Source organism: Phallusia mammillata, chromosome 2 (genome assembly GCF_965637545.1).
Source record: "Phallusia mammillata chromosome 2, kaPhaMamm4.hap1.1, whole genome shotgun sequence".
NCBI lineage: Eukaryota > Metazoa > Chordata > Ascidiacea > Phlebobranchia > Ascidiidae > Phallusia > Phallusia mammillata.
The window spans coordinates 14,146,126-14,172,712 of record NC_137253.1 but is presented as its reverse complement, the minus strand read 5'-3'; the positions used below and the strand labels follow the sequence as shown (position 1 = coordinate 14,172,712).

The following is a 26,587-nucleotide window of genomic DNA, read 5'->3' as shown; positions in this document are numbered from 1 at the left end:
TAAGCGTGGTTTGTCAAAGTTTATTTACATTTTTTTAAAACAAGAGTTTTGTGGATTCTTTTTCTACTCATTGTAGTGGTGCCAAAACTAACTTAAACATATAAATTTTACCTTACTATAGGCCAGTCAAAGTATTTAAATTATGTTTTTGTAAATGAACGTGAGTCTTCGTAGATACGCTTATAACATGCCGAATTTGTTGGGGTCTGACGCAGCTATTATGTCAACTTACAATTTCTTTCCTCCATAATTAAATTCCGGCCCAACGGTTCTACCTCTATTTTTGATAAATATATCACTACGTCTTTTCTATAGGATGGTTTTTGGGGATTCACTAGGATGTTTACGGAAATCAAAGAAAAGCATCTTTAAATATTTAGGTCACGGCTACAGCCTAGACTGGACGCAGAAATTTTTTATTAGTCATTTAATGACAAAACATCCGTTCAATAAGCTTGTTACAATGAAGTACAATGACATAAATTTAAAGTACAGCACTATAAAAAATAAGCAGAAAAATGAAATAAATATTTTTATTCTTTGGAGACAATAAAATAAATGTAGCACGAATTAGAACAAACAAACCAAAACATTCGAAAGTTGTTGGACCGATTTACAAGTTGCAAAAGCAAGTGGTTGAACCGGAAACCCTATCAGTTCGGTACTCTTCTTTACGAGCATGTTGTTGTGTTCCGTCAAACAGACTGGACGATATGTCGAAACCAAGTCATTCAGCATTGTAAATTGACATCAAAAACTATCTGTACCCACCAATTTATACTTGACAATATTTCGTGTAGTGCAAAATCACTATGTATCCAGGGTGCTGAAGTAACACCTATCTTGCGTAATCGGGATCATATTCGTAAGGGGGCAGCTCTTTTTTAACCCCAGCGTTTTTCAGCATTTGCCTAACTTCAACAATCGCAGTATTAAGCATCTGAGCCACTTCGGGCTTAAAGGGATTAAACGGAAATTTCTTCGACTTGCGTTTAAACTGGCCAGTTGTTTCTTGGCTCAAGCAAGCGAGCCGGCTCTCTAAGTCGCTAGGGCGCAGCAGAGGGTTAGATGCAAAGTTGACCATTTCCCGAACGCTGCCGATCGGGTCGCTCACGATGTCTTCAAAGTAAATGATGAGATAGGGTTTACCGCTCTTAATCACCTGCGTAGGAACTGCTTTCCAGTGACGAATAGGTTCACGAATAGACTGTTGAGTAATAGCTGCAAAAACAACTGAGTGTTTGGTGCCCTCGAGGGTGGTACGGTTCCCATCAACCGTAACGGTTTGTTTACCTTGAGCAAGCACAAATCAGGCGGGACACTGGCAGAAATCAGGGTAGGAAGTCATTTCAGAGTAGGAAGCCGTTAACAACAAAATAATACCACACCATCCTTTAACGTTATGCAATAAGCACTGCGCTATAGTAAAACATTTTTATTCACTGATTCTAAGGGCTAGGAATAAAGAAAATCAACTATTTGGTTTCGGTAGAAGTGTTATAAGGGAAACTTGTCCACAGTTTTTGATTTGCTTTGATTGTTTGCTGGTATATGGTGACTGATATTTTATACCGTATTTAAAATACGAAGTAACATAATAAGCCAGTGACAAAAAGTCAAATGCCACAAAACACAAGATTTGAAAATGAAACTGGGTACACAAAATAAGTTCACACTTGCCAGAAATATTTGTTCTGTGTAAAAGTTTTGAAAGGTGTTGTAACTTACCATATTTAGGTTGTAGAAAAAAATCTTGCGGCAGTGAGCCAGTATGGAAGCCTCCGGAATATAAGTAGTTAAGATAAGCGAGCAGAGCACGATAAGGATTTCGTATCACCACCACAACTCGCGATTCACCCGGGCGACCGTTTCCAAAAAGATGATTTTTAATAAACTCACCTCTTGCACTGTGCATCTCACCAAGCAAACCTGTCAAAAAACAATGTATTGGTCCGATCCATCAGATATATTTTCCCACCAAACAAGCTATTGTTGGTGTACAAGTTTTGTACTTGCGTGATCATTGTGTTTATCGCTTTTTATGAGGGCTTCATACTAAAAAAACTGAAGCACTATTATGGACTTTTAGGGTTGGATGTCATATTAAATGTCATTTGGTCACTTTTATACGAAATTACTTCCCAGCAAAATGTGACAATGGTTACTGAAATGAATCTCTTGCTCCACCACGTGCTTTGGGGTATGCTTTACACCCACACTTCCAAGGTAATGATAAACTGTTTATTGCAGTTCAAATTAAACAGAAGACAATTGATTGATTGAAAATATAATTTGCCACTATATGATTATGAATTTTCCTACCATCTCGGTATAAATTGCTATCCGAAAACACGCTTCCAGTGTAAATCCCAGTTGCTTTTTCAAGCAGATATCTTGTCCAGGTATTGCCCGAACCAGGGTAGGAAGCGAGAAGAGTTTTCGAGTAAGATCCTGGTGGAAGAAGATGGATGTTGCCGCATCTCGAATCTTCCACCATTGTCCGATAAACTTTAACAGCTCCAACTGCATCACAGTCTTTGAGCCTTTGGGTAAGGTTAAATCTGTAAGCAACAAAAGTCTGTAAGTAACTGTTGGTTTGGTTGGTCCCATAAACTATCACAAAAAAGTTGAATTACTTTGTTTGCGAATCGTTACTCATCGGGTGCCTACAACTCTTCATACAAACCCTTTTTGGGCAAGTTTACATAGCACCCCAAAACAAACGCTAGTTGTGTTGTCAGTAGGGGTCAGATCATACCTTGCTGTCATATGTCCGCATCTACATGAACTTCCACTATCAGCCACTACAGCAATCGGGTAATACGAGCGTTCACATGTCAGCAGGCATTGGGAAGTGGTGATTGCCATGGAGAAGAATCTGAAGGCAGCATCGGGTCTTGGTGCAGAAAAACACCCCCTCCACCGTGTCTCGGCAAAATCATCGGTGAACGAGTCTAAAAATGCATTGATTTTTGTCATGAGTTTGCACTTCCCACTTTCAGTGGATGATGAAGGTAAAAAATCAAGTCTAAATCAAACAGGAAAATTTTAAGAAGAAATTACTTTCAAACATCGCATTTTTCTGCACAAACATACGAATGGTGCAGTTTGACTTTAAATTGCTTTCAAAACTCAGTGGAAGAATCCGATCTTAACTGGCAATGGCAGCAAAAGAAGACAAAAGAATCACAAGGGTTAAACGCACATAGTGCAAATAAGTAAAGGGCGAAACTGGCAAACACGGTAAAAGGTTGAGTCACATCACCGATGTTGCAAAAGGCTTAACATTCTAGACAAACAACAACAAATGTTGTCGATTTTGTCTGTTTAACATAACATTGGAATGATACTAATTATAAGATAATTTAACGCGTGTTATAGTACCCTGTAGTGAGATTTGCTGTCTCTGCCCTATAACAAAAAAATCCAAACCTGTTTACATACTGACCTCTTTAAGCTCTTATGTAAGAGCACGTGCTTACCGTTTACACACTGCCCTTTCAATCTGTACGCTCTTATACTGTCAGATCCACCACAATTTTCCTTTTCATCTCCTGGGCATGGAACATTACATTTTCCATCTAATGTAAGGTCAACAAGTTGATTGGCTCTGTCGCCACATACGCACTTTATTGCTTGCGTAATTCCAGCGTATTGTTTGTTTCTAAACATGACACAACACAAAAGGGTTTATAATTGAACGTCAGAAAATCAACAGTTCTTTCATAGTCTCACCGTTTGAAGCAATAGTTTGCGCACCACGTAAGTGTCATGTCATTGTGAGTCATGTGCCCGTTCGTAGCCGCCGGTTTAAAGCAACCAAGATCAGTAGCTGTAAACCATTAAACCGTTTTAGTGATTTAACTAAATGTCCAAATTTGGTAAGGTATTTACAACATTGAATTCTGCATTTATGGATAATGTAATCTGATAAAAAATACTGCTGAAGTGTTAGCAGAATACAATCTACAGACGTTTTAACAATTACTGTTGTCATCAACAGTGTTGATAATCTACTTTAAAATGTCAACTTACTTTCACAAAAGATAGATTGCGATGACGTTGGCTGTTTAACCTTCTCAACAACTTCGGGTTCTACAAACGCTGCCATATTCCGGTCTTCCTTAACACTATGAGAAAGAAGCTGTGAAATGTGTATCCTCTGTTTACCAGACCCAATGACAATAAATATTTGTAGAAGCGACATTGTAAATCTCGAATATCGCTTCGCCCTAGTGAGGGTTGGTAATTTGTTCGAGGGAAATGAATTTCCATCGGTATATGCAGTTTTAATGTAACGTCAATCAAATATATTTCTTAGCCACTGTCTTAAACCTCAACATATTCAGTTGGTCGTGTGGCGGTAACCTACAAATTGGAACAAACAAGGTTGATTTTCTAATCACATTGTTCTGAAATAGTATTGTTAAGAGGTGTTTAATTTCAGTTGCTTTAAAGCAAACCCCCAAATAGCTCCAAATATTGCATCACAGGTCATACATTATGCCATAGCTTGTTCGGTATTGCTTGTCTCAAATGTAAAAGCCGCTTACCTTTTCAATGGAATCTCAACATTTTCGTCATAATCATGATTAGGAGAAGTTAGAACAATCCGTATTGTGTGTACAACTGCTAGGGCGATTACAATGGATACAATCAGACGTTTACTTAACCGTTTTAGCCTTATCAAGACCATTGCATTTGCAAACACAAAACTAGCTAGAGGTTTTCGGCTCCTGGTTCGTTTCTGCAAAAAAAATATTGTGCGTCACATAAATTTCTGGGGTCGATTTTACATTTTAAATGCCTTTCAACTGTGATGCAAAAACCTGAGTGCTATCGATTAGAAACAGAACAAAACTAAACCATCTAAAACCACTGCTCGAAAGTTAAAACTGTAGCTCATGGTAGCCGTACTGCAGTGGTGGCCAAACTATGGCCCGCGGGCCGCATCCGGCCCCCAGTCCTGTTTCATCCGGCCCGCCAAACACCTTGCCTGGTTTTTTTCCAAGCACCATATTTACCACTGTGAACAAGCAATGCAACAGCGCTGGCTGCTACTAGCAGTAGCTTGTGGCAAGCGTTGTTATTTTTAGAATAAATGCCCTTGCAGCGTTATTTTTAGAACAGTCTGCCACGAGTTTTACTCCAGACTTTGAAAGGCTTGTTCAAAATTGTGGACAGTTGCATTTATCTCATTGATATATAAACCTTTTATTAAATACAAGTGTAAACAAGATGGTGCTATTTATTGTTATTCTACTACAATAATATACATTTTAATAAAGATGGCAACCAGTTACGACAAATTTTACGTAAATCTCATTGAATCCGGCCCTCCAGTGGCAAGACAGTTGCAAATTTGGCCCTCTGGTAAAAAAGTTTGGCCACCCCTGCCGTACTGCCTACAACAAAGTTTGAGTCTAATATTCGAGCAACATTCTGTCACACTATGTTTTTTTACTTGATGTTTTAACCTAATCAATAATCATCGCAATGTTCATACTCGCATAAGAATGTTGTCCTGGCATTAAATCAGCCGTACCATTTAAATCGTCTACAATGTGGTTCTTTGACCATTCTTCTTATATAAGCTAAACCGCGTTGGTCAGAAACAGCTTACACGTACTACCACAGCAAGACTTTGATTCCACTGAGCTGTGGGCCAAGCTGTGCGAACAGAACAAATATTGACCGTCCCGACAAGAGCAGTTGGACATGAACAGCATTCGAGATCCTCTCAGAGAACAAGGCTTTATTGTTCAAGGTAACAGTGACAAGACGTTGAGGGCAGTCAGCAAACCCGTTCAGTTCTAAACCAAGTAAATATTTTATGTCAGTTTAAAGACCAAAATTAAGTATGACTCTGACTTATAGGAACATGAAATATATTTACTATTTTTATTCTATCAGCAATAACGAACATGAGTACAAAGTTCAGTTCAGTTGGTGGTTGTGCTGAAAATGTTATTTTCGGTTTTGAAGTCGAACTTGACGAAATAAGTTCGATTTCGTTTTGTTGTTGGTACGATCGGTTTAATTTTTAACAACCCAGACTGATGCAAAGACTTTGCAGTACAACATGTTGACATGATTGTTGTCATGAAACGTTTTGCTGTAGGCTGCAATTACATTTAATATTTTGTCACGTTACGATTGCTATTATTTGAATGATCGATATGCTAAGTGTTGCCAATGTATAACCTTGGAACTAAAATAAAGTTTGGGAGTTTCGTGTGTCAACATAACCCATCTGCACACGCTCACATGTACGCTAGAGCGACGCAGTACTATTACGTTGTCATTACTATTCTCGCTATATATTCGCATGCGTTGTTTAACAGAGCAATTCTCCACAAGAATTGAACAAACTAATTTTAATGCTAACCTTAAAATGCCGCTTCTTTATCAGACTGAGCCCAGTAAATCAGCAGCTTAGACGGTAAAGGGCCAAGATAAACTTTAATACATCAGAATAAGGATTATTTCAGCAGTAAGTACGAACAAAACCTCACTACATCTCACTCCAGAAGGTTATCCAAAACAGGGTTTGCTGTACGTAAAACAAATTCTTTAGGTTTTACTTTGCCCACAAAAACACTGACAAAATGTTATGTTACAATTTACAGCCCTCTTACAAACGTATAGCACTTGTTTTTCAATCCTGACAGCTGTTGCACACAATGCGCTTGTTTCTACGTTCGTGTGAATAGAACAAATCATGCAGCTATTGTGTGGTACCTTTTGTTTCAAAAACCTGTGCGGCTAAGCATTTCCGTTTGAGGACTGTTTAACAGAATCTCCATCTGCTTTTGTCAAACTGGCGTACGTTTTCGTTTATTTCTACTCTGTTAACATGCACAATGGTCTTATATATTGAGACAGGAATAAAATAAAATCCTGTCGTTGTACATAAAGTCGCGTCATAAATCTCTTGCTTGCGTTTTAACAGAGCTAACGTTTGTGTGCTACTATTGGTTATGTGACAAGCAACGTGGCGTCATTGGCTATGGTGCAGCGATACGTCACCACTTATACTGTCACCCATGCATATATACTTTATGTAACTGGGGCAATAAGCTTTCACAATAAATATCATTTTACTCAGCGCGGACCTGCAAATGTTTTCCTACGTTATAAATACTTGTTTTAAAATACCTTTATTTTGACTTCAAAACACGCTTTTCTTTGACTGAATAACGTGTGAGGGCTTTATTGGAATTACTTAAACAAAGTGCACAAGAAAAAAACAAAACATGGTGTGTAGTATAGTGTATAACTGTATATAGCAAGTTTATGGTTCTTGTTGAATAGCAGGGGTAACGGATTTTAAGAGTTACCTGAGGAGGCACTAACTATGAAACGTTGAAAACCACTGCTCTAAGCTTTTGGAGGCCCTAAAAACCGCTCTGCGGACCGCAAAGAAATGGCTGCCACTTGTTTAGCAACCGCTGGTGTAGAAGGTGATTTGGAAAAAAAAACAGTTTATTGCCGTTAGATACAAAAACTATGTTTGTTGGAACCCAAACTGAGTAAATTTAAACACCCTTGTCGAAATGAGCTTTTACTTAACAAATTAAAAGTCATAACACATTGCAGTATTGCACAATAAACAAACAATGATGTGTGAACAGAAATGTGATTCAGTGTGGACAGAAATGAGGTTTATTAAACATTACTCAAGTTAAAGCAAGAAAGTGCCTATCAAGCGACGAGGTTGTTAAACATACAACGTTGCGGAAACCTTGATTAAAGAAAATTGTGCTAAAACTCATGTATAGTTTTCACTATTAACTTGTGGGTACTTTATAGATTTATTTTTACTCCGTAAAAGAAGTATGCTGTTACATTTTCAACTTATGGAAACTCTGGGATAATCTGCGATAATTATAGACACCAGGGAAAGTGTGATTGGTTCGAGACTTAACACATCAAACGGGCCATGTATTGCGATTGAAATACAATTGTAATAATATGTATAAATGATAATGTTTGTCAAGCAAACCAAACAGAACTTATTTAAATTAATAACTCAGCGAAAACTAATTTTTTTTCCAGAATTTACAGTGCTGTTTGTTCTGTAACTTGATTCTCAGGCACAAAACCGCCATTTATATGTTCTACGCACTGGGTAATTTCATTATTCACAACATCGACATTGCCTCTTTCCACGTGAGTTTGCATGACAGGTTTTGCTTTCTGGTATGTGTACCCGTTGCTTTTCTCTTTTAAGGGTTTCGGTTTCTCGCCTGGAAAGGCCAATTTTACCAAACCCATCATCGGCCATTCAATACAGATTGACAACACAAAACCAATTCCAAAGGATAGAACAAGCGTACCTAATAAACAAAATACGTTAGATTAGACTTGCATTTAATGAAAAATAAAATGTTGTTGGATGAACCTAAAGGGAGCAATAATTCAATACAAGTGACAAAACGTTTGTAAAATTTCCACTCAATAGGCAAAAACTAGGCAATGGAAAATCTCTGTTTCACATGGTTGGCATAATACGTTGTTGTTTTATGGTCTTTTCAAAAGTTCTTAAATAAACTTCTTACCTAAGTAGTAATAGACGACATTGACGTTAGACAGATGAAAAGGTTTTTCTTGCACGGCAAAGAACCACATATATACATAAAAATGAGTCAGGAATACCGAGTATGTGAGACGGCTGAGTGGTTTGAACGCGGACCAATCAAGGAAGGAAGCAACTGGGCCTAATTAGACAACACATGTCGTTTGGATATAAATGGATTTAACAACAGCAACAGGCGTATATAATCAGGACGTTAAAATATCTTGCTGGTTCCACGCAATTTAGTAACTGCAACAGGCGTATATACACGTCACAAAAGCATAAGTTGCAGACAATCACGACCGTCAAAATACTTTCCAATTTCCGTACATATCAAGGAAAAATGTTAAAACAACATTTGATATTTAGACTGAATATGCTGACTGTTGTTTCAGTTTTGTTGCAAAAATAAAGTAAAAAATATGCTTACCACCGTATCCACTTATGCAAGCGACAGTCAGCCACGCCATACAGAGAGCCCACATGGGTCGTGCCATGGTTTCATAGAAGGTTGAGAGGTTACCACTTAAAAAGTCAGTATCATGAACTTGTGGAAACAAGCTGTATACAATGGCACAGGGCAACGGCCCCCGATAAGATCCAGCCCATCAACGCGACTAGCTGTGAATAAACCAAGTTACTTTGGTCACAAAATATGTAACCCGTTTAATTTAGATACAAAAGTTTAATATGGTAAAAAAATTGTGGTTGCTGACAGTAAGATTTGTCGTTAAGGGGCTTTCAAGCCACATTTTGTTTCGCTTACACCCATAGCAATATATCATTCTGATTTTTTGTACCGAATGCATTTTTATTTTTCCTTTTGTCTCGTAGATGAGAAGACCCGTCGCCATTCCGATCAAGTAAACGCAAATGCGACACCACGGTGTGTTGTATGTGTCCGTTTGGAACTTATCTGTGTAGGAGAGTTCTGCCGGGACACTCGTGTTGATAAAAAAACGAAAGAACCTGCGAAACAATTGACTTAATAGATCTGATAGACCTGACACGTGGTGACGCTAGAGGGTCGTGTATTAATCAGATTAACTGCCACAAGCACCCTGATCAGCACTCGTACTCAAATTTTCGTATTATTATTTTTTTAATCAAGTGTGCACATAAACAAGTATAGCTTTTAAAGATGATATAGGTAAACTTACACAGAGGACTGAAAGGAAAACAGAACTGCAATCGGCTGAAGTTCGTTAAAGTAAGTGATAAGACCTGTGGTCAACACTGATCCGATACAAATGAATCCAATCAGCAAGCTGCCTACTATCTTTGACCTGTTTAAACAATTAATAATAACAACCAAATCAGAAATTCATTGGAAGGGAGAGGTATAATGTTCACTCAATCTTTTATTTTAAATGCACGAGAATTTTTGCGTTTTTAGTTAAAATTGCAAATGGTTGTGTTTATTGTTCCCGTATGGAGCTTATTCGTCTATTTATATTGAGTGTATTACCTGTAGAAGAACAAAAGAAAGATTGGCGAAAGGATGTAAAACTGCATGTCGTTTGCCAGATACCATGAGACAGGAAAACACTGTAAGGAAAAAAAAACATAATCGACACGGTTTGCCAGTTTATTTCTTAAGACTCTCTGTCAAATTATTATGTTTGGTAAACTAGCATTGAAGGCACCTAATCCAAGCCTTTAAAGCAGTGGTTCTCAACCTTTTTGCCTTTGCGGACCCCTTTTGGTACTGTCAAGCTAATCGCGGACCCCTTTGAAGGTTTTGGTATTTTTTGTCCTTTTTTTATTAAGCAACCCAAAAATGGTGCAGAATATACCAACCACGTTTGGTCCAGGACCAAAAATCCAATCACTTTGACTGGGCTACGACATCGGAACTCAATAATAAAAAGCCATTACATTATGACGTGACGTTGTTTGCCACTGAAAATTTACCTCTGTTACATCACAATGGGGTTATAATGTCACAATGCATTTTGGTTTGTCGCGTATGAAGAACGATTTTAAACAAGTTTCATGCTATTTTAAAACGCTGAGACATATTTTTTAAATAGCGATTTATCAATATCGTTGTCTGCAAAATCAGGAAGTTGTCGCGGACCCCCTGTAAACGCTTTGCGGACCCCTGGGGGTCCGCGGATCCCCTGTTGAGAACCACTGCTTTAAAGCTTATTGATTTTTTAGAGTTTATAATAAAAGGTCCGGCTCTACCATTTCCAACAACAGGCACCGAATTGAAAAACCAGTTTTGCAATAATAGAGCAGCTAATTAGGGCAGTATATTTACCAGATATTTAAAGCACTCACATAGTTGATAGATGGATAAAAGTTGTTAATGTAAAGCAGGTTTGTCCACCAAATGTCTATACACAACTCACGAACTCTGTCAGTTACTTCAGTCCAGTATGGTCCAGAACCACAATAACGATACAAACCGACAGAAAAAAGAATGCCAAAGGCATAAGCAGGAGTCAATCTATTGAAAAAGTTTGATTTCTAAGCTAGCAAAAATCCGGAAAATTTGTTTTAAACAAACAAAGGGATTTTGTGTTTCTTCATAGAAATATCTTGCAGACAAAAATTGTCTAAGTTATATGTTTGAAGTTTACAGAGTTCTTCTGGCAAAAGTATTTTTTATTCCGACGTTTCGACGTCGTGCAAGAATAACTTACAACTGACTGCATAAATATTTTTCTTTTGAGCAAATATAGCAACTGAGCCAACCTGAGATAACGTTGCAAGTACATAAGCGGTATATTGATGCGCCCTTTCGTCTTATTCAGGTGTTTTATTCCGAGGTAAGCAACCAGTAGACCGCTGAGGAAAAAGAAAGTGTCGACAGCGTAAATGGCACCTATAACTGCCATCATTGCTGCATTGCTTTTAACAAGCCTTCCAACTTCCGATGCGTTGTCTAAATAACTGGCGAGTTTATTGTTTTGTTGTACAAAGCCTTTTTTGTATTGAACCAGTTTGCTTTGGGTATCCAAGACACAAAGTTGAATAGAAGCTTAACTGCAACATAAAACGCACTCACCAAGAGCAAAAAGTGCAACTGAGTATGCGTGTCCCAAGGCTACCCAGGTCATACTGAAGACCCGAATGCCATCCAGCGATGGGATTGTTCCTGGACGCTTCGTCATGTCGAGAATTTTTTCGCCGTTTGAAACAGCTGAGAAGCATAGTATGATTTGCACTGAAATAAGTACACATTTATTAATGTTATTCGAAATTCGAATGCATGTTTATTGAACAGTTATGTGTTGCAGTATGTTACGATCAGGTTGCTATCTGTTTTATTTACTTTTAATGTTAGACAAACGATGTAACTGAAGTTAAATGTCATAAACCTCCGATTGCTTTTGGCTTTTGCTTCGTGTCTTCAGAATTGGGTTTCTTTTTAACTCTTAAAGTAACATCAATGGCGGTGCCCATCGCGACTAAGTACAGAATGAACGCCGCAAAAGCTCTGTAAAAGTTGCACGAGCAGTGTTAAGTTGCATAACGTTCAATTGAAAGCCGATGATTGGCAACTCGGCTAGAAAAAAACAAACTTGCTATTTAATTGCGCATTTTCGACATAACGAGAAAATATTGTCGGAAATAGTAAAGCCGTTCAAGGCAGATTAAAAAAAATCCATGTCAGTTTGCACAGTCACTTACTCTACAAGTCAAAAAAGTTGAAAACAAACGCCCTTATTCTACAGAATAAAATCGGCATCAACATCGACTTACATGCCAGTTATGGAAGCTGCCGTAAGCGGCTCCTGTTTAGTTGGTGGACACATTACGTGCTGAAGAAAAGGAGATTCGTTGTAAAACTGCTCAAGAATTATTTGGATTGATTCCTCCGAGCAAATGTCAGGAAAACAGGAGGCTAAAGTGATGTCGATTGGATAACCTTGTGGCATCGGCTGAAAGCGTGCAATATGAGCCTTATTCACTTTTTTAATTGAATCTTAAGTATACCTCGTATCTGAAGCCGAAATAGCTGATGCACCATCTACCCTGGATTGTTTGGTTTCTAGCTGTTCGACATTCTTTAAAATGTCCAGTCCATCGCACATTGCCCTCCAAGATTCCACTTTCAGGCACCGCCCAAGAATCAAACACTGAAAAGAAACAGTGCCTTAATTTCCACTGGTTTTGACAATTTAAAACTTACTCTTTGAAGCATAAAGTTTCAAACGTTTTGCATCCTCAATAATCCGGTCCATTGTTTGCATGCATTGGTTGAGGTTTTCTGTAACTCTTTCTCCATTTCTCTTGGCGTTGGATTGGACGTCTCTCGTGGCCCTGTGAACTATTCTTATCCAAACAAATCTTCTGGTTCAATGACACATTAACAAGGATAACCTTTTCACCTCTGTGGTGTGAACTGCTGGTTTATAGCCTAATTACAAGTTAAAGTTTACATGAAAATATTTTCATCCTATCCTACTTCCAGATGGACGAGATGCGTTCTTTTTATATTACATTTGATGAAACATTACCTCTTATTTCACTTTACGTGCAATGTTAATCACAAACTGTGTTTACCAAGTGACAATGTAAAGCATGGTCATGCGAGTGTGTTTACCGTTTAAGCGTTGCGAGAAAGCTGTCTATATCCTTTCCAGGCGATTCCGTGTTCTTCAAGAAACTTCTTACTTTCAGAAAACGTTCTTTTGACAAATCATCGTAGTTCAACTCTGGTTTTGTCTTGTGCAGAAAATGTTCTAAAATCATTTCCCGCCCAGTTTTTGGTGCTGACATTCCACCTAGCGTGATCTTCTTCTCACCCAAACATATTGCAACAAAACACATGAGCAGCGCCAAGATTAAAGATGATCTCCTCATGATTTAGAACAATTTATATTTGGCCTACATATAACTTGTGCTGACTGACATTAACCGGCTAAGGAGCAAAAAACTAGTTTGTTTACAAAAATATACTCATATAACTTTTGAAGATATGGTAACTAACCAACATTTTAAATTTGATTCACAAGTGGCTAAAAATGCATTTATTGGGTTGTTTTCCTTTCTAGGAAAACATGTCACGTAAGAAAGTAAGATGGTATTCCAGAGCTTTTTTTCGTTTATTTTTCCAACCAACTTATTGCGATTCGCAAGATGTCAGATGATAATACTCTTTTCTTTCTTATTTGACTCGTTTGATTCATTTTACCAGTATTGAACAATGCATATTGACGCCCTTTCAGTTTTCACTGTACGATTGCACGGCAAACAACAGAGTTCTTCTGGCAAAAGTATTTTTTATTCCGACGTTTCGACGTCGTGCAAGAATAACTTACAACTGACTGCATAAATATTTTTCTTTTGAGCAAATATAGCAACTGAGCCAACCTGAGATAACGTTGCAAGTACATAAGCGGTATATTGATGCGCCCTTTCGTCTTATTCAGGTGTTTTATTCCGAGGTAAGCAACCAGTAGACCGCTGAGGAAAAAGAAAGTGTCGACAGCGTAAATGGCACCTATAACTGCCATCATTGCTGCATTGCTTTTAACAAGCCTTCCAACTTCCGATGCGTTGTCTAAATAACTGGCGAGTTTATTGTTTTGTTGTACAAAGCCTTTTTTGTATTGAACCAGTTTGCTTTGGGTATCCAAGACACAAAGTTGAATAGAAGCTTAACTGCAACATAAAACGCACTCACCAAGAGCAAAAAGTGCAACTGAGTATGCGTGTCCCAAGGCTACCCAGGTCATACTGAAGACCCGAATGCCATCCAGCGATGGGATTGTTCCTGGACGCTTCGTCATGTCGAGAATTTTTTCGCCGTTTGAAACAGCTGAGAAGCATAGTATGATTTGCACTGAAATAAGTACACATTTATTAATGTTATTCGAAATTCGAATGCATGTTTATTGAACAGTTATGTGTTGCAGTATGTTACGATCAGGTTGCTATCTGTTTTATTTACTTTTAATGTTAGACAAACGATGTAACTGAAGTTAAATGTCATAAACCTCCGATTGCTTTTGGCTTTTGCTTCGTGTCTTCAGAATTGGGTTTCTTTTTAACTCTTAAAGTAACATCAATGGCGGTGCCCATCGCGACTAAGTACAGAATGAACGCCGCAAAAGCTCTGTAAAAGTTGCACGAGCAGTGTTAAGTTGCATAACGTTCAATTGAAAGCCGATGATTGGCAACTCGGCTAGAAAAAAACAAACTTGCTATTTAATTGCGCATTTTCGACATAACGAGAAAATATTGTCGGAAATAGTAAAGCCGTTCAAGGCAGATTAAAAAAAATCCATGTCAGTTTGCACAGTCACTTACTCTACAAGTCAAAAAAGTTGAAAACAAACGCCCTTATTCTACAGAATAAAATCGGCATCAACATCGACTTACATGCCAGTTATGGAAGCTGCCGTAAGCGGCTCCTGTTTAGTTGGTGGACACATTACGTGCTGAAGAAAAGGAGATTCGTTGTAAAACTGCTCAAGAATTATTTGGATTGATTCCTCCGAGCAAATGTCAGGAAAACAGGAGGCTAAAGTGATGTCGATTGGATAACCTTGTGGCATCGGCTGAAAGCGTGCAATATGAGCCTTATTCACTTTTTTAATTGAATCTTAAGTATACCTCGTATCTGAAGCCGAAATAGCTGATGCACCATCTACCCTGGATTGTTTGGTTTCTAGCTGTTCGACATTCTTTAAAATGTCCAGTCCATCGCACATTGCCCTCCAAGATTCCACTTTCAGGCACCGCCCAAGAATCAAACACTGAAAAGAAACAGTGCCTTAATTTCCACTGGTTTTGACAATTTAAAACTTACTCTTTGAAGCATAAAGTTTCAAACGTTTTGCATCCTCAATAATCCGGTCCATTGTTTGCATGCATTGGTTGAGGTTTTCTGTAACTCTTTCTCCATTTCTCTTGGCGTTGGATTGGACGTCTCTCGTGGCCCTGTGAACTATTCTTATCCAAACAAATCTTCTGGTTCAATGACACATTAACAAGGATAACCTTTTCACCTCTGTGGTGTGAACTGCTGGTTTATAGCCTAATTACAAGTTAAAGTTTACATGAAAATATTTTCATCCTATCCTACTTCCAGATGGACGAGATGCGTTCTTTTTATATTACATTTGATGAAACATTACCTCTTATTTCACTTTACGTGCAATGTTAATCACAAACTGTGTTTACCAAGTGACAATGTAAAGCATGGTCATGCGAGTGTGTTTACCGTTTAAGCGTTGCGAGAAAGCTGTCTATATCCTTTCCAGGCGATTCCGTGTTCTTCAAGAAACTTCTTACTTTCAGAAAACGTTCTTTTGACAAATCATCGTAGTTCAACTCTGGTTTTGTCTTGTGCAGAAAATGTTCTAAAATCATTTCCCGCCCAGTTTTTGGTGCTGACATTCCACCTAGCGTGATCTTCTTCTCACCCAAACATATTGCAACAAAACACATGAGCAGCGCCAAGATTAAAGATGATCTCCTCATGATTTAGAACAATTTATATTTGGCCTACATATAACTTGTGCTGACTGACATTAACCGGCTAAGGAGCAAAAAACTAGTTTGTTTACAAAAATATACTCATATAACTTTTGAAGATATGGTAACTAACCAACATTTTAAATTTGATTCACAAGTGGCTAAAAATGCATTTATTGGGTTGTTTTCCTTTCTAGGAAAACATGTCACGTAAGAAAGTAAGATGGTATTCCAGAGCTTTTTTTCGTTTATTTTTCCAACCAACTTATTGCGATTCGCAAGATGTCAGATGATAATACTCTTTTCTTTCTTATTTGACTCGTTTGATTCATTTTACCAGTATTGAACAATGCATATTGACGCCCTTTCAGTTTTCACTGTACGATTGCACGGCAAACAACAAATATTAGTTTTAAGGTTTGATGACTTTATAAACCCGATGGGTTGCAGTAAACCGGTGCTCGAGGTTGGAACATTTTAAGTCTGTATAGAAAGAACAAATTAAAAATACTTTGGCTGAAGTTTAGTCTCCAACGCCACTCAGAGACACTGGATCTACCAAAGGAGGTAAAAATAGGCGATATCTTTATGACGTAAAACCAATTAACAGGTTACCAACCCAAACTTTAAGTTGATGTAATTTTAACGTTTTGCTTTATTAAAGAGAATGAAATTAAACGCCCGGGATATATGTGCAGCTTTCTAGACAGGCAACGGTGATTGTGATTCGACTTTTCATAGACTTACCACCGAGTTTATGGGCCTACGCTTCTGCCGCAGATCCTTGTTTGGTTTTACTAGAAAATTAAGAAAACTCATTACGAATTTTTTTAAATTCGTTATTTCTGAATTTGTGGTCAGGTGTGTTTAAACTCCACACATACAGATAAATGTTTTAATTCTTATTTTCTCTCCTACATATATTATCAACATAATACGGTGAATATATAGTTAAGATAAATCGTTACGGATTTTCAGGATTATATAATATCATACATTAGGATTGCCACACGTCCGGAATTTTCCGGACATGTCCAAAATTTGGTATCTTAGTATAAGTTCTTAAAGTGGCCAAAATTGCCTTGCTAGGGTGATTCAAGCAAGGGGGCAAATATCTCACGACGTTAATGTTGAAAACCGACTGCTTGGTTTCTTCCTTATTTCGGTGTACAAGGATGTTTGTGTGTGTGGTTTTTGATACACGGTGCTATAAAACGCAATATGGCATTAAGTTAGTTAGGAGAAAGTTATTATTAAAATTGCCTGGAATTTGGTTCACTCAGATATTTAATCCCTACATAGATTGACTCTTTTATACCAACTTTTTGTTCTGACAGGTTTACTTGGTGAGATGCCCAGTGCAAGGGGTGAATTCATTTAAAGTCATCATTTTGGGAGCTCCCACCCGGCTGAATCACGAGTTGTGGTGGTGAAACGAAATCCCTATCGTGCTTTGCTCGTTTATCTTAAATATATCCATTTCCGAAAGTTACCATACTGGCTCTCTACCACAAAACTTTTTCCTGCAACCCTGTTTTGTTCCTTGTCTAGATCAAATTCTTTCCCTAATTGTGAATTTTCTTTCATGACATGTCAGTTTTTTTTTTAAAATTCGTGTTTCAAAGAATCACATTCGTGATTTGGCTTGTTTAGGGTCTTCCTGGATTAATATTTGCTTTGCATTTTACATGCAGTAGAAATATTATTCTCAGTTGCTATTTGGCCTACCAGCAAACAATCAAGGCAAATTTGGCTGTTTATTTCAATGGTGACTCACGCCGTATACGGCGTTTACTGAAATGAAATAGTTTTACTGAAATAGTTTTTTTACAACGTCACCTTACCTTATGCTAGTGTCACGCGTGACTAGTTCGCAACTGCTGCTTGCAGATAAACAAAGCGTAGATAGCCGCTACGGTTGATAAGGCTGATGGGAGTTTCCCGTCATTTACTTTGAAAACATTGTCAACTAATTGGCAACTTTGCTAACCATGTGCTGCACCCTAGCGACTTAGAGAGCCGTTTCGCTTGTTTGAGCCAGGAAACAACTTCTTTAGGGCCGAAGTGGCTCAAATGACAATTGTCAACTTATGTTGAAGTTCGTTAGATGCTGAAAGACGCTAAGGTTTCTAAGGAGTTGCCCTTTACGAGAAAAGCTCTGATTATGGAAGAACAACGAGCTAAATCAGTTGTAACTTAGTTTATTCCCTTAATATTTGATTGTAAAACAGGTGCATTAAGATATTAGGGCTTTTGCAATGTTATGTGTTCTTCCCAGCTAGTCTTGTGTTACCACCAAACCTATATACTTGTATATGTGTTTTATTGATTGTTTTTCTGTTGGTGTTCGCGGTTGCTTTTTTGTTCATTTTACACAATTTAATTGCGGACAAGCAACCAAGTTTGATAAATAAACGTTTTAATGATTAAATCATGTGATGTGTGTTAACTTCAGGACTAGTGGCTAATAACAATTTCCGTTAACCGGTTCTTTATTCACAAACGCTTTTCAATGAAAAATATGTAAGCACTTTAAGCTGGTAGAAAGCAGAGGGGATTTTTTAGTTGCAGGTATACTAAATCGATCAAAACCTTTTGGATCGCTTGAATTTTTACCCCTAAAAAAATTTCGGCCCATAAATAAACAATATGAGTTTAAAATTTATAACACCGGGTAAAAGTGTGTCGATAGTTACTATTTGGTAAGACAGCAAGACATATTTGAGGAAACGAATTTCACATGGTCGAAATTAACATAAATTATTAAATGACAAATAAAGATAAATGTTGAAATTTAAAGTGCTGTATGTTGCATGGTTTGTTTTTCAGCTTCAAATCCGCTGTTATCATGGACTTCATGTGTTTTAATACCGTTTCCATTAACCACAACCTCTGCTTTGCTTTTTTCCACGTCAGTTTGCATGGCCGTTTTTTCTTCCTGCTGTGAGTAGACATTGCTCGTCTGTTTTACGGGTTTCGGTTTTGCGCCTGGAAAGGCCAGTTTCATCAAACCCATTATCGGCCATTCAATACAGATTGACAACACAAAACCACAACCAAAGGAAATAGCCAGAGAACCTAAAATGTATATGCATTAGATTGAAAACGAAAAGCCCAACAGTTTGATTTTGGGTTTTTAAACTGTATGTAGTTATCACGTTTAGCAAAGAAATATGCTTATAATATACAAAAATATCTTACTTAGGTAGTAAAAAACGACATTGACGTGAGAGAGATGAAAAGGTCTTTCTTGAACTGTTAAGTATCCCGTGAGTACAAGAAAGTGAATCAGAAAAACCGAATATGTGAGGCGACTGAGTGGTTTAAAAGCCGACCAATCAAGGAATGTTGTTATTGGTCCTGATCAAACAACACATATTATTTAAAAACAAAATTAACCGATATGTAAGTCATTGCAATAGCAGCAAGAAGCATGGAATGTTGACATTGATTAGGTTAAAAACGAAGTCTGTAATCGTAAAACATATTTATACAGTTCTGTGTATTTTAACGGATCAGAACTAACATAGAAAAAACTGTGTATTTTTATCTTTTTTATGAATATGTTGTAGCAGGCACGATCCATCCGATCTGTGTATAGTGTTTTAACATTTTTTTCAGTTTGCATTTAAATAAACCAGCAGATTTAGCACCGTAACTACTTACCACCGTATCCACTTATGCAAGCTACTGTAAGCCACGCCACACAGAGCGCCCACATGGGTCTTGCAAACGTTTCATAGAAGGTTGAGAGGTCGCGGCTTAAAAGAGACACATCACGGACTTGTGGAAACAAACCGTATAAAATTGCACACGCAGTTCCCACAGCCGCAATCCAACCTAGCAAAGCGACCGCCTGTAAACATCTCATGATTGCTATTTGTTTGTTGGTTTGTGTCACTTGCCAGTAGTTGCATTTGAACCCACACAGATATTCTGTCGCAGGTTTAAATCCGACCACAGGTTTGGTTTAATAAGCTTTTACCCGGTCGTATGGGATTTATCAGGGGAGGGCTACATACCCAATGCATTTTGATCTTTCTCTTTTTCTCATAGATAAGAAGACCTGTCGCCATTCCAATCATGTAGACGGAAATGCGACACCATGGTGTGGTGTAGGTGTCTGTTTGAAATTTATCCGCGTAGGATAACTCCATTGGAACACTCGTGTTGATAAAGAAGCGAAAGAATCTGTAAAGCAATTTAGGTGTTTATTTTTTAGCCCAACGTGTTGGACCCGGTGGAGATTTAATACACCCATATATTGTTAAAAACATAATTGTCAGTATGTGATAAACACTTCTAAACGATCAATGTATGTGTTTTATTCTGTCATTTTAAGTAGTGATGCACCGAACCCACCTAAAATGGTTCGAGCCGAAACCGAATATTCGGCCACGAGGCCGAATAATTTCGGCCGAATGAGGTCGAACCTAAAATCTTGTTCTTATGGATGTTTTCAACTGAACCTTGTGTCGTTGATGCGAGTAAACTCAATTATGACAAATCGAAATCGCTTCCACAATGCGGAAGCTTTACTAAACTTGCAATATATTGCAGACAACGTGGCTCGCATTTTATAGATACAACAAATAGTTTAATTATGAAGTTTTGTATTGGTGAAAATGATAGTTTGGGCATTAATTCCATACAATCAAAAAGTTCGGTTTCGGCCGAATTTTCAAAACAGTTCGGGCCGAAACCGAAACATCGGAAAACAGCGTATTCGGCCGAAATGTTTCGGCCAACCGAAACTTCGGTGCATCACTAATTTTAAGCAAACTTCGTCGATTTATAAATGTGTAACAAACTTTGTATTAAGTGATACCGAGTTAGATGATCATATCCCGGCGGTCAAAATACTTAATTGTCACGTTATAGGGTATACAGTAAACTTACACAGATGCCTGGAGGGAAAACAGGACCGCAATCGGTTGAAGTTCGCTAAAGTAGGTGAGAAGTCCACTTGTCAACATGGAACCAAAGCAGATAAATCCAATCAGTAAACTGCCTGCTATCTTTGACCTGTTATAGTATTTGTCGCCAATAAGTTTTTTGTTTAAAGATCATTTAAGTTTTTGACGTTTCTTTAAGCCAGGTGTGTAAATCATTTATCACTTATTGACCATTATGCAATAAGCAAATTAAATCAACGTTTTGTTTGCAACGCTTTGACTTGTTTTCTTTCTGTGAATTATTATGCACATTTATGGGTGCTGTAAACAAAATAAAATTGAATGATTGATTGAGACCGCAGACAAAAACTTATTTGCGGGCAACATCCTTTTATAGGCCAAATTACGAGCAACAACCTTTTAAAGGCCAAATTAGTCGCAGGATCCTGTGCATTACCTGTAGAATGCATAGAGAAAAATCGGTGACAGAATGTAAAACTGCATGTCATTTGCCAGGTACCATGCCACGGGAAAACACTGCAACAACAATATAATATAAAACTTGAAACACGGCTAAATTGAGAAATGTAACATTTAAATAGTATATGTAAAGTAGTTAAATGGACACTTATCAATAACCTCAGCAGAAATATGTTAATAGCATTTTTTTAATTCTTGAACATTTGCTATTGTTTTCCATATTATAAACCAAACCATCACATTTTATATTAACCAATATACAGTTGTTGCTAAAGCATCAGCACATATAGCGTTGGATTCTGTTTCATAGCACAGTGAGGTAAAATTAGGTAAGATATTGATATACTTACGTAGTTAATAGCTGGGTAAAAGTTGTTAATGTAGAGCAGGTTTGTCCACCAAATGTTGATACATTGTTCTCGAAATGAATCGGCCACTTCTGTCCAGTATGGACCGGAGCCACAATAACGATACAAACTCATACAAAAGAGAATGGCAAAGGCATAAGCAGGAGTCAATCTGTTTCAGGAAATAAATTTAGTTCTTAATACTTTAATAAATGTTTTTTTTTCTAGTAAAGTATTATTATTTCTCACCTGAGATAACGTTGCAAATACATTAGCGGTACGTTGATGCGCCCATTTGTCTTATTTAGGTGTTTTATTCCGAGGTAAGCAACCAATAGACCGCTGAGGAAAAAGAAAGTATCAACAGCAAAAACCCCACCTATGACTGACATCATTGTTGCATTGCTTTTGATAAGCCTTCCAACTTCCGTAGCATTCTCTAAACAAATCAGTGGTTCTTTTTCTTGGAATTTCTAAACCAGTGGTCGGCAACCACCGGGTCCGCCAGGGGTTCGTTACCCAGGCGCAGAAAACTTTCTGCAGGTTCAAAGTTGTAATAACTGTAATTAGTTTTCAGTGCTGAACATTTGTGGTTTTCAAAGGCCGATCCGTAATAAAAATTTCAGTTTCAAACCGCCCCGCAGTGCAGAAAAATGTTGCCGATCACTGTTCTAAACGATTTAAACGTTTACAAAACTCTATAGATAGCGTGATTAAGTATTTGACCTATTATTGCAAATTTCAAATTCCCATTGTTTATTTGCGGTGCAAAAAATACTTGACAAAAGAATTTCAAAAATAGTTCTTGTTTTAAACATTCTTTTGATCACGGGTTTGTGATTATAACATACCTAATCAAAAATGTGGGGCGGGAATATACCTAACCCAAACAGAAATGTACTGCACTCACCGAGACCGTATAGTGCACCGTTGTATGCGTGTCCCAGAACCACCCAAGTCATACTGAAGACTCGAATTCCATCCAACACCGGTATTGTTCCCGGATGCTTCGTCATATCGAAAATCTTTTCCCCGTTTGAAACAGCCGAGAAGCATAACATCATTTGCACTAAAATAGTAAACCTACTTTATCTTTATTTTGGCACATATAAAACACCTGTTTTTGAAACAACTTAATTCTCAATTGACCTCCGATTGATGCAGGTTTTTGTGATTTGGTTTCCGAATTGGATTTATTTTTTGCTCTCAGTGTAACATCGATAGCAGTTCCCATCGCGACTAGGTACAGAAACAACGCCGCAATAGCTCTGTTAAGAATTAGATTACAATTACTAAAATCAATATCATACACGTTTATTATGATAGTTCTATTTGGGGTAGGTATTAATTAAACACACAACAAGTTTTTAAACGGTTGTTACCTTTGCGGTTAAAATCTGTATGTTATTAAAAGCACCGAAAGTGTCGTGGTATTTAGTAAACTAACACCAGCGAGCACTATCACCTACATGGCAGTTATGGAAGCGTCCGTAAGCGGCTCTCGTTTTGTTGGTGGACACATTACGTGCTGAAGAAAAGGAGATTCGTTGTAAAACTGTTCAAGAATGGTTTGGATTGATTCCTCCGAGCAAACGTCAGGAAAACAGGAGGCTAAAGTGATGTCGATGGGATAAGTTGGTGGTATCGGCTAAAAAATCAAGGGATGTCTTTAAAACTGCTTTGTGATGTTTCGGAATTAGGTCGGGAAGAAAATTGCGGTCAGACTGTACACTATACTTCATTTATCAAGTGTAAAATTTTACATAATTTGATCTATCAGGTAACATTGAGCACAGGCTAACCTCGTATCTAAAGCCAAAATAGCTGATGCACCATCTACCCGTGATTGTTTGGTTTCTAGCTGTTCGACATTCTTTAAAATGTCCCGTCCATCGCACATTGCCCTCCAAGATTCCACTTTCAGGCACCGCCCAAGAATCAAACACTAAAAAGTTGAGAAACCAAATTTATTTGTATCCAAAACCAAAGGTTACAAACTTTAAATATTCACTTAAACTTGTTTCACATCAGATAAGGGGAACTTTTGAAATCATTAAAGTCACGTAGGTCGATAACCACGTGACATATCTCATACTTTAGAAACGTTATCAGGATCGCAGCAAGTCTGTTCCACTGCAGGTTTTGCTACAACCTGAGGGTTGCTTGCCTTTGGCACGTTTCGCCCCGATTATAAGTGCAAAAAGCGTGAGCGTAACGTTGTTAGTTCGTATTGTAATGCTTACACTGTAAATTTGCTGTTAGTTGTGTGAAGTTGCATGTGGAGTCTGATTGTAGACTGATGTCATTACTTTATTACTACGCATTCTATTGATGGGAATAAGCACCAGATTTCATGTTTTTTTAGGAAATTGGGACAGTGCATGAAGGTATACCGAAGGTGATGAAGGTAACATATATGTTAATGTAGAAGATATGTCGAGATTTAAAATTGAATACAAATATAGATACTGAACCAAAGAGGTGAGATGATTCCGAAATTTCGCAGATATGGTAGCATGAAGTTGACAAAAACAACTGAACACCACAAATCAATCGTAGGGTTTAAAAGGTAAACAAGACATAAGGTTTTACAGTTTTATGCTAAATAATATATTTTGTTTATTGTTTCATCTCAAGCAAAGTGACATCAAACCCTTAACTTACTTTTTAAAGCATAGAGTTGCAGATTTTGTGCATCCTCAATGACACGGTTAATTGCTTGCATGCATTGATTGAGATTATCTGTTGCCCTTTCTGATTTTCTTGTTGCTTTTGATTGTGCTAAACCAGTGGCTCTGTGAACAATCCTCTCGTTTTAGTACAATGCTTACGACCAATTACACTTTGCTGTGATTTTCAATATTGAAAGCATACGAGCCTATATGTGACAAATCAGCAGACTGTGCTTTCGATTCTGTAGCACTTTTTGAAGGCTAATCTAAGACCGAATCTAAAATTAAGTTTCATAGCTTATCAGTATACGTTTACCTACCGTTTCAGCGACGCGAGAAAGCTGTCAACATCTCTTTCCGGCGTTTCGACCTTGTTTAAAAAACTTCTTATTTTCAGCAAACGATCTTTCGCCAGATCTTTGTCGTTTAACTCTGGTTTTGTCTTGTACAAAAAACTTTCCAAAATCATTTCATGCTCGGTTTTTGGTCCTGAGATTCCACCTAATGTAATTTTCTTCTCACTCGAACATATTGCCACGAAACTTATAATCAGTGTAAAGACTAAACCTCTTTTCATGATAGCGAACAATCACTGCAGTTACCTATGTGCACTGATCTACAAAACACTTTTTGTCAAAAATGCTGCCGATTTTGCTTTTTATCTAGTTATCAAATAGTTACGCGATTCCAGCTTTTTGTTTTGAAACCACTTTTGTTTTTGGTACCTTGACCTAAGTATGGTGATCCCAAGTACTCTGCTTGCGCTTTACCCAGCTTGTAACTCGATTATCTGTAAACATTGGTTTAAAGTTTAATAGTTAAATGTCTTTATTTTTTGTGCGAACTTTGCTCTCTTGACAACATTACATGCTAAGGCAGCACCTAAACCGTTACGCATTATTTGCTGCGATCAACTGCCATTTATGGATAAACAAATCGTAAACACACATTTCGGGTCATGCGAAGAGTTTAAACTCGCTCGTGCACCAAATAAGGGAAGCTTTATAACGGCCATATCGTTACAGTGTTCCTAAACTAATATTGCATTGGAAGTGTGGTTCCAGCGAGGGTTTTAAAGAGCAGTTAACCGTATTTGCTCTACAGTAGGATCAACAGTTCATTTCCTTTACCAGTATTGCAGCATTATAAATGGTCAATTTGACATGAACTCTTTTGTTACACTCTGTGCACAACAAACATAATATTTTTTGTGTCAAAACATGATTACGTTTTCAATGGTGCAAAATTTACAAACCTAATAAAATCCACAAGCAACGTATCAAATCGAGTGGTACGTAACAGACTCCACGTAAAGCGCCTGTCGCATTTTTTTCGCAAAAACACATTGTCCTTCAGTCTGTTTCTCCTTTTTCGGTAAACCTATTGGCAAACAAATTCCACCATCATTAGTTGATAACATCACCTTTAAGCTAATATTGGCTTACCGGCTTGCCACCTTTTACCTTTTTAATTAAATGTTGCATAAATATTGCGGCATGTACCAGGAAGCCAATACAACATCAGAAAATGTCAAAAACAAATAAACGAACAAACGTTTTTGTTAAAATTACAGATCAGATCACATTAAAAAAACAGATCAGATGACATTAAAAAGCATTTAAAAATTTTTTTTTAGGTTTTGGATGTTTGATAAATGCTTGTTTTGCAAATATGGGGTAGTTCACAATATTTTTAACATATTCTCAGTGTTCTTGGACAAAACGGTTGCACCATAAACAAACTTGTTATTTATAGCAATTATGCAAAGTTGAAAAGAATCAGCTGGTTGAAAGAATAAAAGAGTTGTGAAAATATGTTTCTTCTGACTGAAGTGTTATAACTGAAAATAATATGATCCAAAGTTTGTTTTTCTGACACAAATTAACCGTTAACATGTATTCCCGTGTTTAATTGTTTCCATTTATCACTTCTTCAGGTTCGAAAGCTTTTATCGCTGGCAACAATTCCTTCCACACACAGCAAACATACGATACCATTTCTTATTATTTATCCTTTATCTCTCTTGACCTACATTACGCAAACTTTGCTCCTGGGATTTGTACTCTTCTCTGCTTATCTGATGAATAACAAAAAATATTAGTTTAAAGGCCGTTGTTTTGGTGCTTCACAACCCTTAGGTTTAATTTGTGACATTACCGTAGTTAAAACGTTTGATGA

At 37.5% G+C, this 26,587-nt stretch overlaps 4 protein-coding genes and 1 long non-coding RNA gene across 7 annotated transcripts; 1 reads left to right on the top strand and 4 right to left on the bottom strand.

Annotated features, from left to right (window-relative positions):
- Window positions 1-400: 400 nt before the first annotated feature.
- Window positions 401-6,568, bottom strand: LOC145213485 (sialate:O-sulfotransferase 2-like). Of its 3 annotated transcripts, none has more exons than XM_080081775.1 (10): window positions 6,389-6,568; window positions 5,546-5,813; window positions 4,554-4,747; window positions 4,036-4,130; window positions 3,736-3,832; window positions 3,483-3,664; window positions 2,759-2,954; window positions 2,323-2,561; window positions 1,729-1,929; window positions 401-1,221 (listed from the first exon to the last, which is right to left on the bottom strand). In XM_080081775.1, exons 2-10 carry the CDS (start codon window positions 5,546-5,548, stop codon window positions 839-841), a joined length of 1,590 nt encoding a protein of 529 aa, XP_079937901.1. In that variant the 5' UTR covers window positions 5,549-5,813; window positions 6,389-6,568; the 3' UTR covers window positions 401-838. The 3 variants fall into 3 exon arrangements, with proteins under 3 accessions (XP_079937901.1, XP_079937902.1, XP_079937903.1); XM_080081776.1 differs by having other exon boundaries at window positions 5,624-5,813; XM_080081777.1 differs by lacking the exon at window positions 5,546-5,813.
- Window positions 6,569-7,631: 1,063 nt separating this feature from the next.
- LOC145213029 (nose resistant to fluoxetine protein 6-like) lies at window positions 7,632-13,396 on the bottom strand. The gene is made up of 13 exons (XM_080081274.1): window positions 13,219-13,396; window positions 12,527-12,717; window positions 12,293-12,471; window positions 11,908-12,026; window positions 11,595-11,753; window positions 11,282-11,471; window positions 10,865-11,033; window positions 10,047-10,126; window positions 9,739-9,864; window positions 9,379-9,547; window positions 9,009-9,186; window positions 8,562-8,720; window positions 7,632-8,339 (listed from the first exon to the last, which is right to left on the bottom strand). Exons 1-13 carry the CDS (start codon window positions 13,394-13,396, stop codon window positions 8,062-8,064), a joined length of 2,175 nt encoding a protein of 724 aa, XP_079937400.1. The 3' UTR covers window positions 7,632-8,061.
- A 745-nt stretch (window positions 13,397-14,141) lies between these two features.
- On the bottom strand, window positions 14,142-14,644 carry LOC145215138 (nose resistant to fluoxetine protein 6-like). Its single transcript, XM_080083792.1, has 2 exons — window positions 14,533-14,644; window positions 14,142-14,378 (listed from the first exon to the last, which is right to left on the bottom strand). The coding sequence occupies exons 1-2, from the start codon at window positions 14,615-14,617 to the stop codon at window positions 14,194-14,196; spliced, it is 270 nt and encodes an 89-aa protein (XP_079939918.1). The 5' UTR covers window positions 14,618-14,644; the 3' UTR covers window positions 14,142-14,193.
- Window positions 14,645-18,809: 4,165 nt separating this feature from the next.
- Window positions 18,810-22,795, bottom strand: LOC145213028 (nose resistant to fluoxetine protein 6-like). Its single transcript, XM_080081273.1, has 9 exons — window positions 22,648-22,795; window positions 21,987-22,176; window positions 21,741-21,909; window positions 21,368-21,447; window positions 20,915-21,040; window positions 20,038-20,206; window positions 19,682-19,871; window positions 19,217-19,375; window positions 18,810-19,093 (listed from the first exon to the last, which is right to left on the bottom strand). Exons 1-9 carry the CDS (start codon window positions 22,751-22,753, stop codon window positions 18,810-18,812), a joined length of 1,473 nt encoding a protein of 490 aa, XP_079937399.1. The 5' UTR covers window positions 22,754-22,795.
- Window positions 22,796-24,011: 1,216 nt separating this feature from the next.
- On the top strand, window positions 24,012-26,555 carry LOC145214975 (uncharacterized). The gene is made up of 3 exons (XR_013857166.1): window positions 24,012-24,144; window positions 24,203-24,306; window positions 26,346-26,555. It is a non-coding gene; the product is annotated as an uncharacterized LOC145214975 (long non-coding RNA).
- Window positions 26,556-26,587: the final 32 nt, after the last annotated feature.

Coding starts and splice junctions, on each gene's coding strand:
- LOC145213485 (XM_080081775.1), bottom strand. Junction 2,562..2,758: donor TGCGGACATATGACAGCAAG/GTATGATCTGAC, acceptor TGTTGCTTACAG/ATTTAACCTTACCCAAAGGC. Junction 1,930..2,322: donor TAGCAATTTATACCGAGATG/GTAGGAAAATTC, acceptor GTTTTTTGACAG/GTTTGCTTGGTGAGATGCAC.
- LOC145213029 (XM_080081274.1), bottom strand. CDS start 13,396: ATGAGGAGATCATCTTTAATCTTGGCGCTGCTCATGTGTTTTGTTGCA. Junction 12,472..12,526: donor ATTTCGGCTTCAGATACGAG/GTATACTTAAGA, acceptor GCACGCTTTCAG/CCGATGCCACAAGGTTATCC. Junction 9,865..10,046: donor TTTCTTTTGTTCTTCTACAG/GTAATACACTCA, acceptor TTGTTTAAACAG/GTCAAAGATAGTAGGCAGCT.
- LOC145215138 (XM_080083792.1), bottom strand. CDS start 14,617: ATGGGCACCGCCATTGATGTTACTTTAAGAGTTAAAAAGAAACCCAAT. Junction 14,379..14,532: donor AAAGCCAAAAGCAATCGGAG/GTTTATGACATT, acceptor TACTTATTTCAG/TGCAAATCATACTATGCTTC.
- LOC145213028 (XM_080081273.1), bottom strand. CDS start 22,753: ATGACGAAGCATCCGGGAACAATACCGGTGTTGGATGGAATTCGAGTC. Junction 21,041..21,367: donor TTTCTCTATGCATTCTACAG/GTAATGCACAGG, acceptor ATACTATAACAG/GTCAAAGATAGCAGGCAGTT. Junction 19,094..19,216: donor TGTCGTTTTTTACTACCTAA/GTAAGATATTTT, acceptor TATACATTTTAG/GTTCTCTGGCTATTTCCTTT.